This window comes from Triturus cristatus, chromosome 1_2, assembly GCF_964204655.1.
Source record: "Triturus cristatus chromosome 1_2, aTriCri1.1, whole genome shotgun sequence".
NCBI lineage: Eukaryota > Metazoa > Chordata > Amphibia > Caudata > Salamandridae > Triturus > Triturus cristatus.
Genome location: NC_140580.1, coordinates 330,032,301 through 330,047,781, shown reverse-complemented (window position 1 = coordinate 330,047,781; position 15,481 = coordinate 330,032,301). Strand labels below are relative to the sequence as shown.

Below are 15,481 nucleotides of genomic sequence, written 5' to 3'. Positions count from 1 at the left end.
CTCCGACGTGGAGGACGTTACACCAGCGCAGCGGGCCGTGAGTACTATGCCCCCTCCCACCCCCGCGCCGAAAACCAAAGAGACTCAGGTTACTCCCTCGCCTGCCGGCCTGGGCAAAACCAAAACCAAAACTTCGATCACCCCACCTTCGGGCCCGGTGTCGAAGCCCCCAAAGTCTCATGGCAGCTCGGGATCGAGCCAGCCGACACCCGGTGCCGAAAAACAGCATCCGGCACCGAAGACTGCAAAATCCAGCTCGACTCCGAAACCACCGGTGCCGAAGCCTGGACACTCGGTGCCGACCAAACACAAACACAAATCTGTCGGCACCGACGCTCCGGCGCCGAAACATCATTCGACGCCGAAACACCCGGAGACCTCAAAAAAGCATGGCGCACACAGACCATCGAAACCCCCGGTTCCGAAATCACCGGTGCCGACAGACGACTCGACACCATTGGCTCTGTTTACACCAGACCCTTTACAAAAGACTTTGTCCAAAGATCCAAAGACTGGGCTTTTGACTTTAACTACCAAGAAAAGACGCCTTGATGCTCCGGCTCCTCCTCCTCCACCCAAAATGAAGGACTCTGCTACTTCTCCCCTCAGAGTGCCCTCCCCACCACCGCCTCCCCTACCCCCTCCACCTCCTCCACCGCCTCCACCTCACAGGTCTCCGCCACCTGTACCTCACTACGATCCGGCCCCATCCCCAGATCCGGATGATGGGGATCCGGACAATTACCCGGCAGACGCCCCAATGGATCCCACTCCACCAGGGACCCCAGATCCATGGGAGGATTACAATAACCCTGATATACCCAATGTACCTCAGGACGACCTATACCCATCAAGGCCGTCTCCTCCAGAGGACTCCTTAGGGTTTCATCATTTAGTGCAGAGAGCAGCACACTACCATGGGGTGGACATGCTCTGTGAACCAGTAGAAGAAGACTTCCTACTGGATACATTTGATATACAAGACAAATCTACTTCCATTTTACCCATGCTTAAGGGTGTCACCAAGCACGCTACAGAGGTGTTCAAAGACCCTGTCAGAGCCAGAGTACTGAACCCTAGAATAGAGAAGAAGTACAAGGCGACACCCACAGACCCTGCTTACATCAAAGGCCCTGCTCCCCTAGATTCCCTAGTTGTCTCCACAGCTAGAAAGCGGGCTAACTCCCAATCCTCAGGAGATGCCCCACCGTCAGACAAAGAATCTAAACTTCTGGACGCGTCTGGTAAACGCACCGCCTCCCAAGCTGCAAACATGTGGCGCATTGCAAACACACAAGCACTGCTTGCGCGATATGATAGAGCACACTATGACGAACTAGAGGCTCTTATGCAGCACCTTCCAGAAAAATACAAGCACAAGGCTCATGACCTGATACAGGAGGGTAAACTAATTACAAACACCTCCATTAAGTGTGCCCTCGATGCAGCCGACACTGCTTCTAGGGCCATAAATACCAGTGTCCTGCTTCGTCGCCACGCCTGGCTCAGGATCTCAGGGTTCAAGCCTGAAGTCCAGGCATCCATACTCAATCACCCCTTTGACCAGGAAACACTCTTTGGGCCAAAGGTAGACGAAGCGCTCGAAAAGATGAAGAAAGACACAGACACAGCAAAGTCTATGGGGGCACTCCAAACACAAGCCTCCAAACGTTCCTTTCGACGCTCGTCCTTTCATGGCACAGGCAGAGGCTCCTCCACCGATAACGCCTCTACCTCCTACAAGTCCCCTCCTCAAAATACCTTTTCAAAGGGCAATCAGAGAGGTGGTTACAGGGGTAACAACAATAAGGGCAGGGGCAAAACCAACAACACCCGTTCTGCCACCCCCCCCGCACAATGACTCCCCTCCGCTCCCCCCAGACCATTCCACTCCGGTCGGGGGCAGACTACAAAACTTTATCCACGTATGGGAGTCCATAACATCGGACAAATGGGTGACCCAAATCATTCGGTCAGGGTACTGTCTAGAGCTAACATCTACCCCACCCAATATCCCACCAAGGCACCGTCCAATGTCTCAAGAACATTCCACACTGCTCAAACAAGAGGTACTCTCACTCCTGCAAAAACACGCTATAGAGCAGGTCCCCGTCAATCAACGAAATCTAGGGGTCTACTCTCTATATTTCTTAATACCAAAGAAAGACGAGACCCTCAGACCCATTCTGGACCTCCGGCCTCTAAATGCCTACATACATTCAGACCATTTTCACATGGTCACTCTACAACAAGTCCTCCCACTCCTCTGCCAGGGAGACTTTCTCACAACCTTGGATCTGAAAGACGCATACTTTCACATTCCAATACACCCCTCTCACAGGAAATACCTCAGGTTCGTGGTGGACGGGCAACATTACCAATTCACTGTTCTCCCCTTCGGGGTCACCACTGCACCACGAGTGTTTACCAAATGCCTAGCAGTAGTAGCAGCACACCTCAGACGTCAACACATTCACGTCTTCCCTTACTTAGACGACTGGCTGATAAAAGCCACGTCCTACCACCAATGTGTGCAACATACAAACAGCACCATCCAACTGCTCCACCAGCTAGGCTTCACGGTGAACTACCAAAAGTCGCACCTCATACCATCTCACACAAAGCAATATCTCGGGGCCACTATAGACACCTCCAAAGGTATTGCCTATCCAAACTCAGCCAGAATCACAAGCATTCAAGCCTTACACAAAACATTCCTTCCCCAACACTCTCTTCCAGCAAGAGTGTTCATGAAGCTCATAGGAATGATGGCGTCCTGCATATTTATAGTGCCCCATGCAAGACTCCACATGCGTCCACTTCAAGAGTGCCTAGCACAACAGTGGAACCAGGCCCAGGGTCAGCTGACGGATCTGGTGTTGGTGGACGGCCGCACACATCACTCTCTGCAGTGGTGGAACACCACAAACCTTTCCAAAGGACGGCCGTTCCTGGACCCGGTTCCTCAGGTGATTCTAACAGCGGACGCATCGCTCTCCGGCTGGGGAGCGCACCTCCTACACCTCACAATGCAAGGTCTATGGACGCCACAGCAAAAATCGCTCCACATCAACCATCTGGAGCTCTTGGCGATCTTTCTAGCCCTAAAATCTTTCCAAAAACAAATTTCGGGCAAAGCAGTCCTCATTCGCACAGACAACATGACTGCGATGTATTATATACAAAAACAGGGGGGGACACACTCTCCCCAGCTCTCCCGCTTAGCCCAGAGCATATGGAGATGGGCAATTCCCCAAAACATCTTTCTCCTGGCACAGCACGTTCCAGGAGTACAAAACACCATAGCAGATCTGCTCAGCAGACAAACGCAACAACTACACGAATGGGAACTGCATCCACAAGTTCTTCACCCATTCTTCAAACAGTGGGGGCATCCTCAGATAGACCTCTTCGCCACCCACGAAAACAAAAAATGCCCAAGCTTCGCCGCCAGATACCCACACCCATTGTCCAAGGGCAATGCGATATGGATGAACTGGTCAGGCAGATTTGCATACGCCTTTCCACCTCTCCCACTAATTCCATTAGTGGTCAGGAAGCTACAACAGCACTCCCTCACACTCATTCTGGTAGCTCCAACGTGGGCCAGGCAGCCGTGGTACACCACGCTACTACAACTATCAGTGGTACCACATCAAAAACTGCACCTTTCCCCATGCCTCCTAACCCAGAACCATGGAGAAATCAGGCACCCGGACCCAGCCCAGCTCAACCTGGCGATCTGGCTCCTGAAATCTTAGAATTCGGATACCTTAACCTTCCCCCTGATTGCATGAACATCATCATGGAAGCCAGACGTCCTACCACTAGAGCATGCTATGCCGCAAAGTGGAAAAGATTTGTAATTTACTGCCGTAACAATACAATTAACCCCCTAGATGCATCCATACAGCACATCATATGCTATCTGCTCCATCTTCACAGGTGTAACCTGGCATATTCATCCATACGCCTACACCTAGCAGCGATCGCTGCTTATCTACAAAACAGGCAGCATTTTTCACTCTTCAGAGTGCCCGCTATTAAAGCCTTCATGGAAGGCCTTAAACGAGTAATTCCTCCCAGGGCACCACCTTCCCCTGTATGGAATCTAAATTTAGTTCTTACACGACTAATGGGTCCGCCCTTCGAACCAATGCACAAATGTGAGCTACAGTTTCTCACCTGGAAAACAGCTTTCCTTGTAGCTATCACTTCCCTTAGAAGGGTTGGTGAAATACAAGCGTTCACCATACAGGAACCCTACATACAAATGCATCACAGCAAGGTCATACTTCGCACAAATCCGAAGTTTCTGCCCAAAGTCATTTCCCCCTTCCACCTCAATCAATCAGTGGAATTACCTGTCTTCTTTTCGCAACCCCAATCTGTTGCAGAAAGGGCCTTACACACACTTGATGTAAAAAGGGCGTTACTATACTACATACAAAGAACGCAACCCTTCAGGAAGACTAAACAATTGTTCGTTTCCTTCTCTCCACCACATAAAGGCAACCCCATTTCAAAATCAGGGATAGCTAGGTGGATTGTAAAATGCATACAAATTTGCTATCAAAAGGCAAAGAGAACATTATCTGTTCCCCCTAAAGCCCACTCTACAAGAAAGTTAGGGGCTTCTATGGCTTTTCTAGGGAATATACCCTTAGATGACATCTGCAAGGCAGCCACATGGTCTACACCGCACACCTTCACAAAACACTACTGTGTAGATGTGCATTCCAAGCAGCAAGCTAGGGTGGGCCAGGCTGTACTAAAAACACTTTTTCAAACAGCTGCAACGGATACCGGTGGTCGCCGCTAAGGTTGGGTACTGCTATATAATCTATGCTAAGTGTACAATCTGCAGCTCATATGCCTCGAACGGAATATGCTACTTACCAGTATGCATCTGTTCTTGGCATGTAGAGCTGCAGAGTTGTACACGCCCACCCGCCTCCCCGGCTACCTGTATCCGTTCCAGTACATCTTATTTAGATACAACACATGGGTTTCTCACTGTTATTACTACGCTCCATCATTTCCCTGTTGGCGAAAAACAATCTGAGGATGGAGCCGAAGCCCATGCGCAGTACGGACCAAAGGAGGAGTCACCAAACTCGTGACTTCCAAAGACTGTCCAAGAAGAAAAACAAACTGCAAACATCCGGGCCCAACACCAGATGGCGACCTATGCTAAGTGTACAACTCTGCAGCTCTACATGCCAAGAACAGATGCATACTGGTAAGTAGCATATTCCTTTCTAGCTGTCCCTCCGATTCCGCCACTTTTACATCCAAAAATGTGATTGATTGATTTGATGCCGAACAGCTGAACTTGATGTCCCTCGATCGTTCATTAAGCCATCCTACAAACTCGTCTAGTAGTTGTTGTGTGCCAGACCAAATTAAAAAGATGTCATCTATGTACCGCATGTAGCTGGAAATGTTTGCTGAATACGGGTTGTTGTTGTATATGAAATTGTTTTCATAGAGTCCCATGAATAGCACCGCTAATTCTGGGGCGAAAGGACACCCCATCGCCACGCCTCTTGTTTGAAAGAAAAACTGTGACTCAAATGTAAAAAAGTTTTTTGACAATGCAAATTTGGCAAGTGACAGGATAAATTCCGTAGGAACTTGAACCGGCCGTTCTCTTTTGCCTAAGAACCACGTTAATGTCTCTAACGCTTGATCTTGGGGTATTTGGGTGTAAAGCGACACCACATCAAGTGTCACCATCAGCTGGCTTTTGTTGTCAAACCTGACCGATGCTATTCTGTTTAAAAAGGCTGTAGTGTCTTTAAGATGGGCAGGAATGTCACTGATGAAAGGTTTTAAGAAAAAGTCAATATATTGAGCAACTGGTTCAATAAGTGACTCACACCCCGATACGATAGGTCTGCCAGGGGGGTCAAATTCACTCGTATGTAATTTAGGCAAAACATAAAAGACAGGCGTTCTGGGGTTTTTATTCTGTAAAAAACTCCGTTCTTTTGGGCCAACAAAACCTTGTGTGAACCCTTCCTCGATGATTAGAAAAAGTTGATTTTGTAATTCCTTGGTTGGATCCTTGGAGATTTTACGATAACAGTCAGCATCTTCCAACTGGCGCAACACCTCTTTCTTGTATTTATTCACGTCCCAGATTACCACAGCGCCCCCTTTATCCGCCTGTTTGACCACTACAGATCTATCATTTTTAAGGGCCATCAAAGCATCTTTCTCTTGTTTGGCTAGATTGTACTTAATATAGCCTTTTTTCTTTTCCATTGCCTGTATCCCAGATAGAATGGTTTTATCAAAGGTACTGATTTCCTTGGGGATTTTTGGGCCTGATGGACAAAACGAAGATTTTCTCCTCAATCCTGTTATCTCTGTTGTAGTGGCATCGGGGGAATCCTGAAAAAACGTTTTAAGACGAATTTTCCGACAGAACTCAATTGTTTCCAGCTTTAGTTTAACAAAGTCGGTTGGTCTAGATGGCACGAAACTAAGTCCTTTAGATAATATAGACAATTCAGCTTCTGTTAGGATTTTTTCAGACAAATTAAAAACCGGTGAGGGGACTAGCTCCTGTAATACTGTCGGCGCGTTCGCATTTCCCATGGTTGGGAATAACGTAGGCGTCCTCTGCCCTGCCGTTGGCCTCGCGCTAAAAAATGCGACCCTTGGTTTGATATTTGCTGATCCTGATTTTGTTGTTTTAATCTTGGATTTAGATTTGTACCTGTGTTATCATCCGATTCTCCACCTGAAGATGAGGATGTTGTTTCAGAGAAGGTAATAAATTTCCTTCGTGACCGGCCTCGGTAATTTTGGAGATAGTTTCTCGAATCGTAATTGATGTAAAAATCTTTGTTTAGATAAGGATAGGTAGATTCCAATGAGAAATTCTTTTTATCTACCTCAAATTTGTTGCTTTTTTGGATGACTGTATAATCTTTAAAGTCCGATATCTCCTTTTCAACCTTTTCTAGTAAAGCTTTTGAGTCAGTTAGATTTTGGTTATTTTTGATTTCCGCCTCCAAGTCAGCTATCTCTTGTAATTGTATCAGTGACAGCCTATGAGCTGTTTCAACAGTCAGCACCATTAAATCCCGGCTGCATTTCGTCTCAATGCAGCTGTAACCTTTCTTGTAAATCGGATCATCAATAAATACGGCCGGAATATTCCGTATCTGTAGTCCCGATGGAATTGTTCCTTCTTTTAAATGTTGTAGTAGGAAATGCCCATGTAGGTCCGTCCTGATTTGTTTTTTACGTAATCTGGTAAGTTTGTCTGATTCGTTCTGAGTTTTTGCGGTGGCACTTAAGGTGGCTGAAGAAAAGACTGGAGGTTCTCGCATTAAGTTCTGAATATGTTCCTCACTATAGGCGACATTGTAGTGTATGTCAGTTGCTGGTATGAATGGATTGGCCAAGAATGCTTGATGAATGAATGCAGTTTAAAAAAAACCCTAGGGTATTTACAGTCTTGTTTTATTTTGTTTGAATATATTTGTATGTTTATTGTATTGTGTTTTGTAAAATTCAAATGTGCAATGAATTATTGCGGATCACACAAAAAAGAAAAATGTTGAATAAGTAATAAATGTTTTTCTGAGTAATAGGCAATTCGTAAAGCCTTCCTTTCCTGTTTCACGTCATGATTGGTTTTTGCTGAAAAGGGATTGTTGTCTAATAGGTCTCAGTTTGGACAAGATGTGTTGTTGGTTTGGTTACTGCTAACACATGGCATCAGTGTTCCCATGGTCATTCTGAAAATCTTCTGTGTAAATTTGCTGGATCCCCAAGAAAGTCACTTCCGCAGTTCATGCATATATTGTTGATTTTGCAGTTATGAGTCCCTTCCTATTGGCATAGTGCCATTGAGCTAGTATTAATAAAGCATGGAACTGAAACCGTATCGTATTCATTCATTTTCAGATGTGAAAGAAGACAGTGCCTATGAAAGTCAGCCTGCAGAAGACGAGCAGTCAAACGTTTCAGAAACTTCTTGCCCACAGACTTCTGAACATATGTCTAAGCCACAAATATCCTCGGCTACAGGGACATTTGCTGCAGATTCATCCACCCAGACCACTCCAGTCCAGCGGCCACTAGCCCATTGATCTCTGGTACATCCCCCTTTTCCTCGGGGAGTTCAACTTCAAGAAATCTCTTTGACAGACAGCATGAACTAGAAAATGCACCACTGCTGTTGATTCCGATTCAACCTCTTTCAGGCGAGCAGAGGCCCTAAAGAGTTTCTTTAAAGTGCTTGTGATGAACTCTAAGAATGTCTATATAATTGCACCTTTCACACTTGTGCCTTAGTACCTCAGGATATTATGGGAAAGAGGTGTTGTACAGATGTCTGGACTATTTACTATACTTTTCTAGAAGAAAGGTATAACCACTGTTCGCAGTTGTCAAGCATCCAAGATGGCTTTTTTTTAAAAGCACTTTTCTGCTCTACATTCTCTTGGTCAATATTCCTTTAATTGTGTCTACACTAGGTAGGCAATTTAAATCTGCTTCTCACCTTGACCATTGTTGGCCCATTCTGTGTAGAAAAAAAAACTTTGCGTGACCCGTTTACACTCAATATAATATCAATAATTTTTATAATGTTTTAAATTGTTTTCTATTCTGTGTACTGCAACTCTATGTCTTACGTGTAGTCTCTGTCCTAGTAAGGGTATTTAATGAACTGTGTCTGTGTATTTTAATAAATGTACATACGATTGGTCATAGACTTTGACTCAATATTTGTGTGCCATAAAAGTATTTTTTTTATGAAACACGTTTATTATATCTTTTGTGGTAATGTGGATAAGCAGTTTAGGCTTATCAGAGGGTAGTGCTAAGCAGTACACGAGGCACACACTCAAGAATAAATCTGAGACCAATTTAGAAAAATAACGAACTCGTATTGTTATATACATTTCGATACCAAAAACTTCGTAAACAAGAAAGTATTTTTTTTAAATATCGACTTTCACTGGTTAGTAAAATGTTCACTTAAAAGGGTCTTTGCGCATAATGCTTTCCTATGGGAGAAAAAGACATGTACAGTTTATAGGTACTTGCAGTATGTTTCCAGTAGTTCCTTTCAGGACTTAAACTGGTAGGGGGTTAAGATCCAAAATACTACTAGCAGTTAGAGTTTACCTGCTCGGGAGCGTCCCGGTGCAGAGGAGCTAGTAGGGTTGGTAGCCTTACGCACTATACCAGAGGAGAGAGGGGGGCCACCTATAAACAGGCTGCAGATGGAGGCTTGGGGACAAGTCCAGGAGCTCCCAAAATGGGGCTCCATTCACAAGGGTGCTGGGAGCAAGGGGGCATAGCGGTTCCTGGGAATCCAGGTCAGGGCGCTCGGATGCAAAGAGGTTCCCTAAAATAGGCAGCCCGCTTAAGCCAATCTCCTGGCAATGTGGCTAAGCACAGGCCTTCTGGTGGCATGCTCACTTGGCAACGAGGTAACTCAATGGCCGAACTTCTGCGTAACGAGGGTTAGTGCAGGCAGTACTCCTTCTGTGCATTACAGCTTAGTAAAAGTTGTGCTTCTTCAGGGCACTCCTGCTTATCACTGCCTGCGCTGAAATCGGATCACAGCCTGAAGGGGCTTCGGCGATCCTCAGGTGGAGTCGTCACGGTTCCGGCCAGAAACTGCTGATGGAGAGAATGTAACCTGCTGCCACTGAGGTACACTGTTAACTCTCTGAAGTTCTCCTAATCCGGAATCCTCACCAGCTCTGGGGTCATACTGCACCTCACTCCTTCTGCACAGTAAATCCTCCTGCAGGGATTGGGGGCTCGGTTCCTTTTTTTTTAGCAGACAGGCTATCTTCTAGGTTCTTCGGGTCAAGTAAGTAGACTGCTGTTCCAGCAAGGGGGTAGTGTCAGGTGATGTCCCCTCACCTCTGGGAAGCTCACCCCGTGAGGTGTGTCTCTGGTGTTTTAGCTTGGGGCATAACTCTATCATGTGAGGAATGTGCTCCTATACAGCCGAAGGCAATCCGGGACCATGAACGGAGCTGTACCTCACCAAACTAGAAAAGAAGCCATGCAAATCTCGTTCTAAGTTAAGGATGCGACCCGTTCCCGTTCTTGAGGCTAATCCCGCAACATGTGGACTAGGCCATCTGCAAAGTAGCTGTTTAAATTGAAGTGTGGGCATAAGACAAATGGAGCCTGAAACTGCCGATGGCCCATGGGAAGGGCATTCATTTCATCCTGTCTGTCCTGAAGTCCCTTTTGGTCTTAGATCACTACATATACCCACTGCCCTGGGAGGTACTGCTTTGGTATCTTCCCAAAGATGAGTTATCTGCAGTTAGGAGAATCCATCACAATAACAAGTTGCTTAGCTTCAGTAATGCTCTTTCCAGTAGATACTCTATCTAATTAGAGATACTTGTCTGTCTTCCCACCTCCCTGTTCTGTGGAGTGGTCTCTCTTTACCATCTATACAGGTTCCAAAATAGAGATTTGCATACCTCCAATTCTTTTTTGCTCCACATCCGAGGGTGTGGTAGGAGTCAAGCAAGGAACTGACACCGGCTCTGTCCCATCACTTCCAGAGAGGAAAAAAGTCAACATGGAGCCACACTGTGCCATCCAGCGGCTCCGGCACCAGGGGAGTATTCTAAAGATGAGGAAACTACAGTTAGATAGATTAACCCATAGAAAGAGTGTTACTGAAGGTAAGTAACTTGTTCAGCAGGCAGGCATGAGCTCTGGTTGCACAACTATCCTCTGAGTACTCTTAGTAGAACTCTCTTCCTTGATAATAGAGAACTTGGAACTGGAACAAGTTTGGTAGTGGGGTCACACTTTTATACAGTAACCGCAAACAAGATATGAGTATTCATTGTCTGCACTTTCAGAACTGGTTTTGAGTGGTTCACTTCTCAAGTGCCTTCCCTGAACTCCAGACACAGCCTTTGCGTACAGTGTTACTTCTAACAGCAAGGATGTCTCCAGCCTGGAGCACCCACTAAAGAGGCACAAAGATGTGAGCTTTCTGCACATGGCTTTCATCAGCCAAACCAAAAGAGTGATCATGGAAAGACATAAGATTAAGCCTCACCTAAGTGCCCCCCTTCACCTTGTACAACATAGAATTGAGGGACATATTTACGCTGCGCTCTGCCACTTTTAAAATGCAGGCTGCACCGTATTTACAAGAATGCGGTGCAGCCTTGTGTTTCTCCCTGCCATGGCACTAAATTTAGCAGCCTACTGCCTGCGTTGAGGGGAAGGATTGTTTATGTGCAGGATGGTGTACCTTCCTGCACATAAACAATGTGAAATGGTGTTTTGTAACTTCTATGTGTACCAATGTTCCCTCTAATTTTTTTCCTCTGTGTGCGGCAGTGGAGGGTCTCTGTGCGCTGCAACCATGGTTATGTGCGCCAGGAACCAGACCACGCGTGTGTGCAGAGCCAAATGTCACTCCAAACGTTTACTTAAAAAAGTGAAAAGATGGTGCATTTTCACACATACAGCTCCACGTTAAGGGTCTTAGGGCCGGTTTGCAAATTGGATAAAGATGCCATGACATCAATTGGTTACACAAGCAAGTACACTTAAGGTTTAAAAAAGCACAAGACTCCAAAAGGTGGTACCATCTTAAGATTTTACTAAATATTCTTAACTGGAGCACTGTTCATTGGGTGGGGAAATGTTGAGAGCCTATACAATATCACATATACACAATAAGTTAAAAAATTCGGATGTGAACATGACCATTTTCATGAGGTCCAGTTCATTGGCAGTGTAGAATTCCTTCACAGCAGTAGTGATAGCCTCAGCATTACAACGTGTCAGCTTCACTATGCCCCCAAACAGTGTGTTGTGCTCTGTTAAGGTTACAGGTCGGAACTTGAAGTAGAGAATGAGCATTTTTGTAACAGAAATATCTGTGCTCTCATCAATTATCAATGTGTGATACAAAGCGTTACGAAGTTCTGCCATACCTTCACAGTGTATCACGCTATTGATGGCCTCAAGGAACTCAAAGGCATAGTTCTTGCTCCTCCAGCTGTCTGGTATCTTCACATACAAAGCTAGGTGGTCATGGATGTCTTGTACAGATAACATTGAAGTATTCATCTTGACTGCCAGCAACACATTGTTGATGAGAATCTTTATCTCCTCAGGCAGGGATGTTTGTCGTTCAACTACTTCCATTCTATTTGCTTTGTCAGTGGCAGTTTCTGTCAGCATTGCCCGCACACCAAAACCAAACCTGGCAGCAGCACTTCTGTTTCTCAATATCACCATGGCAGACTCGTGAACTTTGCAAATTAGATGGCGTTTCAGGTAACCCAGTTTCCAGCCATCACGCCATTTCTTTCCTGTGGAAAAGTCCCCAACAATCTTGGCTTCTATACATGCTTTGCAAATCAAGCCCACGTCTGGACTGTATTGAAATAGTTCCCCAAGTTGCACACGAACCTTGCTTCGTGATTTCTGTGTCTCAGCCTCCACAATTTCTTTCATCCACTCTTCCTTGAATACAAGGCAACATTTCTTCCTTTGTGGTGAAGCGTCACACTCTGCAGAAGGTACAGCTTTGCGCTTGAACATATTTGCGATAACTGGGTTAAGCCTGCTATGCCACAAAGCCTGCAAAATAAAGGAACATGGTTAAAGTTGATGTCTATGCTCATGATTGCAACCCGTCACATAATACTGAGGCATCACCGGCAAAACGTAGAGTGTAATTACCTGGATTTTTCTGTCCACTGCCCTGCCCTTTCAAACTTAAATGTAGCACTGTCCGTAGAGCCTGCAAAAGAAGTAAGGATTGTCACAGCACATTGTGATTTTGTAATACAGAAATATACCATGTGCACCATAAGGGAACTCTACCAAACAATGACCTGCTCTGCTTGTACTCGCGTATGCCCGTTCAAATGTGTGGGGTACTGTCTACAAAACCTACAACAGAAGAAAACATGGGTAAGGTATGTTGTTATACTACAATGCACAAGATGCACCACAGTTTAACTCTACCAAACAATTACCTGCTCTGCTTGTACTCGCGTATGCCTGTTCAAATGTGTGGGGTACTGTCTGCGAAACCTACAACAGACGAAAACATGGGTAAGGTATGTTGTTATACTACAATGCACAAGATGCACCACAGTTTAACTCTACCAAACAATTACCTGCTCTGCTTGAACTCACGTATGCCTGTTCAAATGTGTGGGGTACTGTCTGTGAAACCTAACAGAAGAAAACGTGGGTAAGGTATGTTGTTATACTACAATGCACAAGATGCACCACAGTTTAACTCTACCAAACAATTACTTGTTTGTTTTGCCCGTACAACTGTATTTGTAGCACAATCTCACAAACCTGTAAAAGTGAATCTATTTACCCAGCACCCCCCCCAAATCCAATGTGAAACATAAACACAATGACCTTGTCTTTGTGGGTACTCACGCCTGACCATTCAAATACAAATACCTTACAGACTGCAAACCTGCAATTTAAGACAAGATGGTTAGCAAAGGCTCTAAGAGTTACAAACAAGGAATGGGACTGGCCCAGATACTCCAATAGGAAAAACGACCAAATAGTTACCTGGGATTCCAGTTTAGGCAAATAGGCACTTGCCCCTGTGCTTCATTATTAGCATCCATTAGGCTAAACTTATCTGCACCTCCCCAAACAATGCGGCCACTCTCCTGCATTTTCTTTACCTTTTGCCATTCACGCACATTTGCATGTAATCACATTTACAATAGACCATGGGTACTCGCAAAGATTTTTCCAAGGGCCAAAAATATTTGGTTGTGGTGTGACAGAGGGCCGCACTGATGCGTGCAGGGTGGTGGTCAGGGACTTGGGGGAGGTGTTAAGGTGGACTTGGAGAAGTATGTACATTTAGCGGATGAACAACGTAGTACCAGAAAACTTGGGCTCAATACTGGCTTCTACACTTCACTTTGGCTGGATAACTCTGAAGATTGATGGACCAGCTGCAGAGAGATCAGATTTTTGTCTAGTGGAAGTTTTGACTCGTTATAAAGTAGTGGAGGAGGTCAAAATGCCTGATGCAAAGCAGGTGAACCATGCAGATCACAAAGAAAAATGAACTATTGACTATCAAAGAGCTGCATGCAAACTGCAAGGTATAGATTAGAGCATTATGAATTTCCCCTCCAGTCTTACATTATCCTAATGCTACAAAAAGGTTTAACTTGGGTACAAATCCATTCTTATTATTAACTATGGTATTACATTTTAAATTATCAGTGTGTGCTTTTCTCAGACCAAGAACTTAAACTACACTGTCTTATCAGTATGGATGCCTTGAGACTCCTACAACTTGTAGTCCTTTGTCTGATGTAACATTTCATATCCATTGATTTACACACTATGATTCAGTGTCTGTGTAATGTGCATGCAATGTAAAGTAGGGTTAGGTGGGTGGAGTGGGGTAGATTGGGTGCATTGGAGTGTAATTGATTGGGGTGGGGTAGAGTAGTGTGGGGTAAGTGGTGTGCAGGGGAATGAAGTGTCACGGCATGTTGTGGAGTGCCTTGGCGTGGAGTAGCATGTTGTACAGTGGAGTGGCGTAGAATGGAGTGGCGTGTCAGAGTGGAAGGGCATAGAGCGAAGTGGAGTGGTGTATGCATGGCGTGGTAGCGCATTACCATTACAGACAACACATTTTCAATTGAAATGAGCATTACATTTATACCAAAATGGGGTAAAACTCCACACAAACAATAATGTGTGCATAAGTCATCACCTAGTGTATTGGTGTGTTGTATCATATTCAAATATTTGTTTCCACCACTCTTTAGAATTAAAAGATACATTCTTTGCTTCATTTGTACTGATATTAATCTCTTTTGAAAAATCAACACAGTTCATTTTTTTATGTGCTAGGCATCATGTCAGCATACACGTGTTAATTTGAGTGTGGATTAATATTCTGCACACTGTTAACAATGCTCAATTCTGATTGATATACATAGGCTTCCCCACACACAGAATTTCCCAATTAGTCCGTTATTGCAGTTACTGCCGAATTGTGAATTCCAAGGTGTAGAGAGGTAACAAAGTGTTCAGCAGCAACAGTTGTGGCTAATTCGGCTAATTTGTGGCTAATTCGTTCAACCATAGTCTCAATATCTTTACAGTTGAAACTGAATATAAAACGTGGTACCATTGATATAATGGTACCTGCAAATGCTGTGATTGGTGGCTAACTCACTGGTGATTTGACTGACTTGAGGAAGACAAAAGTGTATTTTTCACTGCAGTAATATATGTGCACATCTTCCTAAATGCCTAGTTTCGTTACTCTATTAGAACTATATATCACTGATCTGTTGATTTACTAACCGCTTGGACACATACATGCAAATCGAAGTTCGGGATTCCATGGCAGATTTTACAGTAATTCCAAAATTGGCAGTATGTCTTTGAAAGAATACATATCTTGTAATTTGATATGAGAAATGTAAAATCTAAC

General features: G+C 44.8%; 1 protein-coding gene across 3 annotated transcripts in view; it reads left to right on the top strand.

Moving 5' to 3' along the window:
• The window catches only part of NFKB2 (nuclear factor kappa B subunit 2), a 214,473-nt gene extending 205,742 nt beyond the window's left edge, over positions 1 to 8,731 (top strand). For all 3 annotated transcript variants that reach the window (XM_085603918.1, XM_085603919.1, XM_085603920.1), the window contains one exon: positions 7,927 to 8,731. In XM_085603918.1, coding sequence (XP_085460044.1) covers positions 7,927 to 8,111 — 185 coding nt within the window. In that variant the 3' untranslated portion in view covers positions 8,112 to 8,731. The remainder of the gene's footprint in view (positions 1 to 7,926) is intronic.
• The last annotated feature ends 6,750 nt before the right edge of the window (positions 8,732 to 15,481 follow it).